Source organism: Monoraphidium neglectum, assembly GCF_000611645.1.
Source record: "Monoraphidium neglectum strain SAG 48.87 unplaced genomic scaffold scaffold05169, whole genome shotgun sequence".
In the NCBI taxonomy this organism is placed as follows: Eukaryota; Viridiplantae; Chlorophyta; class Chlorophyceae; order Sphaeropleales; family Selenastraceae; genus Monoraphidium; species Monoraphidium neglectum.
Window position 1 is genome coordinate 1 of NW_014008461.1, and position 3514 is coordinate 3514.

Genomic DNA, 3514 nt, shown 5'->3' on the forward strand with positions numbered 1-3514 from the left:
CCCCCCGCTGCAGCAGGGCCGCCATCCCCGCCGGGGCTGCACCTCGCAGCCGGGCCTGAGGTCGGTGTTTCCCCCGCCCCACCTGAACCATTCCCTCCCACCCCCCACCCTGTCCCATGGTGGCACCCCCCACCCAGGAGGAGCTGGGCGCGCTGTCACCCGGTGACGTGGTCGAGCGCGTCCCCGCGCGCCCCCCGGCGCGCTCCGCCCTCGAGGCCGCCCCCTCAGGGCCCGACCCGTTTGAGGGCACCTGGGAGGCGCTGGAGATGGGGGAGGAGGGAAGCCCGCTGCTGGACAGGCACGACGTGTGGGGGTGGACGCCACCCAGCAGCACGCGGCCCCAGAGCCTGCGCAACCTGCGGTTCGACAACTGAGGCGGCAGCTGAGGCGACGCGGGGCGCCGCGGCGGGCGCGCGCGCGCGGGCCAGAGGGAGCGACAAGCAGAGAGCGAGGGACACAGAGAGTGAGAGTGTGAGAGAGAGACGATTTCGAGAGCGGTTGAGGCTGAGAACGCGTGCAAGAAAGTGTGGGAGATGCACGTGCACCTCGCCGCGCGTATGCCCCCGTGCCGGGCCCAACGTGCGTCGCCCGGCCGCGCGCCTCGCGGCCGCCGCACGTGCGGCCCGTGGCGCCCCCACGGCAGCGCGCGCCCGCGGGAGCAGGGCGCGCCTGGCGCGGGCGGGGAGTGGTGCGGCGCGGGGCGAGCGCGTGCGGCGGGCCCCTTGCGCCCCCGCGAAGCGAGCAGTGCACCGATGCCCGTGATGGATGGGGGCGATTTTTGGCGCGAGAGCCTCGAGTCTTGTTTTCGAGCGCGAAGGGCTGCGGCGCCGTTGAAGGCGTCCCGCCCCGCCTTGCCGCCGGCGCCGGCGTGGCAGCGGCGCGCGCGCCCTCAGCCGGCGCCGGCCACGGCTTTGCACAAGTGCCGCAGCGCCGCTTGGAGCTCTGCGCGCTGGGCCAGGCCGGTGCCGCGGTTGGCCCCAGGACGCCGCCGCCGCTGCGGCGACTGTGTACTATTCGGGTGTCCCACCCTGGTCTCCCCAACGCACACACATACACACACACACGCCGCCACGCGGCGCGGTTCTTACACGTTCTTGGCAGCAGCATCCGCCCCTTGCAGGAGGGGGGTCGCAGCAGAGGCCTGGGCGCCTCTCCAGTTTTGAGAGCATCGCATGCACAGCACTCGCGCGCAGGCCCTCACGCATGCGCAGCAGCACGGGCTGTGGGCAGCGGCCGACGCAGACCCCTTGGATGTGGGGCCCGGCCCGCTGCTGGCGCGGCGACGCGCACGCGGCCGCAGGCAGTGGCTGCTGCCGTGGCCGCGCGCACACATCCGCGTTCCTGAGCACTGAACTTCCGGGGGTGGCCCATGCGCGCGGCGAGGCGCGGCTCGCTTGACAGTACTGGGCGCGGACGGATTTCACGAGCCAGCTGTTTGTGGCAGGAGGGCGCGGGCGCAGCCGGGCGCGCGGCGCCTGGGGGCCGCCCCTGCGCCGCCCGGGAGCACCGCGCGCATACGTTTTGTCGCCACGCCCGTCCCCTCCGTCGGTCGTCTTTTCTGGTGGGCAGGGCCCATTCATTTGTGCCGCTACCGTCGCAGCGCCGGGAGAACAGCGAATCCCTATTTTGTGCCCCTGCTCGCGGCTTTTTGGGGCTGTATTGCGCCGCGCACGCGCGTCCTTTGTGGGAGTGAGGCGTCTCCGGGGGTGGGGCCGGGCCCTGCTGCGCGCAAGTGCCTGCCTCGGCACTCCGGTGTCCCTCCCTCCCCTGCTTCCGCTGTATTGACTGTCAGCTAAGCCTGGGTCCCACGCACACTGGCCGCGAGCCTAAGCGCATCCTTGCACCCCACAGGGTGCCTGACACACACCACAAGGCTGGCTGCTGCCCTCTGCATATCTGCGGCAGCAGCACCCCGTGTGTAAACCCATCGCCAACATGTAGTAGCAGTCAGGTTCCAGTGTCAGTCACTGCTTTTGTTGTCAGTCATCTTGACTTGATGCAGGACGGCTCCGGGCCAGCACCACGACAAATGCCCAGCCACAGTCATGTGCGGCGCTGCTCGTGCCAAGCTGCTGTGGTCAGATGTCAGGCGATTGACAGGGAGGACGATAGCTTCATAGAATCTGGCGTCTTGCATCGCTGTCGGGACGGCGACGAGCGAGTGCGCGTTCCACCGTGAAGTTCGACAGCAAGCAGACAGGCAGACCGGAGAAAAGTCAAGTGTGTGCATGACGTTGACCAAATCGAATAAATGCAGAGGATTTTGTCGCGCGGCCTGGTTTGTTATGGACTTGCTGCCAACAGTGGCTGCCCTGCCCAAGCCCCCACACAAACGGCCTGTACATCTCCCTCTCGATATCTTGCCGCCCTCTTCCCTTGCCCACCATTAGCGTGCCTTCTAATACACTAAGACTCTGCTGCATCATAGTGCGGCCCAGTTAGCAGCAGCAGACAGGGCATCACTGCAGCGGGGGGCAGCAGGGAGGAGCAGTTACGTGCACTGCGCTGTCTGTGGCTGCCACTCCTGACGACTCATCGGCTGTAGGTAAGGGCTAGATTTCTACTACACGTGACCCCTGCGCCATGCTGCAGCAGGGTGCCAGTTGCCCGTATGCCCTCGCCCGACGGGGCAGCAGGATGGCCAGACGGTGTGCCTCGGCCGGCGTGCCTGGCATATAAGCAGGGAATCGTTGAACAAGCTGTTTCCTTGTCCCTGCACACCGCATCACGTTGTTGTGGTGCCGGGGAGCGCTGCGGTGACTCCGGGTGACTGTCTAATTGCAGGCCTGCGCTGAGGGACACCCCACCGGCCCCGCTACAATTCACAGTTGCACGGTCATTAAGATCTTACCACACCTCTCACCGGGTGACTCCCTCCGGCCAGACGCCCCCACTGCCAGTCGTCATTCTTGGGCGCTGCGGCAGCCTTCTCGTTCAGCAGGAACCAGGAGCCCGGTTTGCCCAGAGTGCCACAGTCATCAATTAAGACGCGCATCTGGACCCAGCCCAGCCGCAGCCAGGCCTGATTCAACCGGGCGGACCCGCCGCCGTGCAGCCGGGCGCCGACGCGGCCCTTTTCGCGCAACAACAGACCGGCGCCCCCCCTCCCGGTCTGGGCCCAGCATGACCGCCGCCGCTGACGCCGGCCCCGGTGATGCCGGGGCCAAGGGTAGCAGTGCCATGGAGGGCGGCGTCAACATCCTGGGCATCTACAAGTCCTGCGCCGCCAACGTGCGGCCGCGGCACCGCCCCGCGATGCCGACGCTGGCCCAGGTCCGCGCGTCACCCCACTACCCCGTGCTCGTGACGCCAGACCCCAGCCAGAAGGGCGGCCCCAGCTACAACGGCAGCCACGACCTAACGCAGCCCATGCCCATCAACGGCGAGGCTGTCGAGTGGGAGAACGAGCTGTGGAAGGTGCGGGGGCCCCAGGGGCTCATAGCATGCAGGCAGGGGCGGGAGTGGGGCGGGATGAGAGGTGCTGCGTGGGTCCCAGGCTGATGGTCCCTGGAGG

General features: G+C 68.2%; 2 protein-coding genes across 2 annotated transcripts; both read left to right on the forward strand.

Moving 5' to 3' along the window:
• Positions 1-116: 116 nt before the first annotated feature.
• MNEG_15259 (hypothetical protein) lies at positions 117-374 on the forward strand (the record flags this gene model as incomplete). Its single annotated transcript, XM_014036269.1, has 1 exon — positions 117-374. One exon carries the CDS (start codon positions 117-119, stop codon positions 372-374), a length of 258 nt encoding a protein of 85 aa, XP_013891723.1.
• Positions 375-3123: 2749 nt separating this feature from the next.
• On the forward strand, positions 3124-3501 carry MNEG_15260 (hypothetical protein; the record flags this gene model as incomplete). The annotated part of the gene is made up of 1 exon (XM_014036270.1): positions 3124-3501. The coding sequence occupies one exon, from the start codon at positions 3124-3126 to the stop codon at positions 3499-3501; it is 378 nt and encodes a 125-aa protein (XP_013891724.1).
• Positions 3502-3514: the final 13 nt, after the last annotated feature.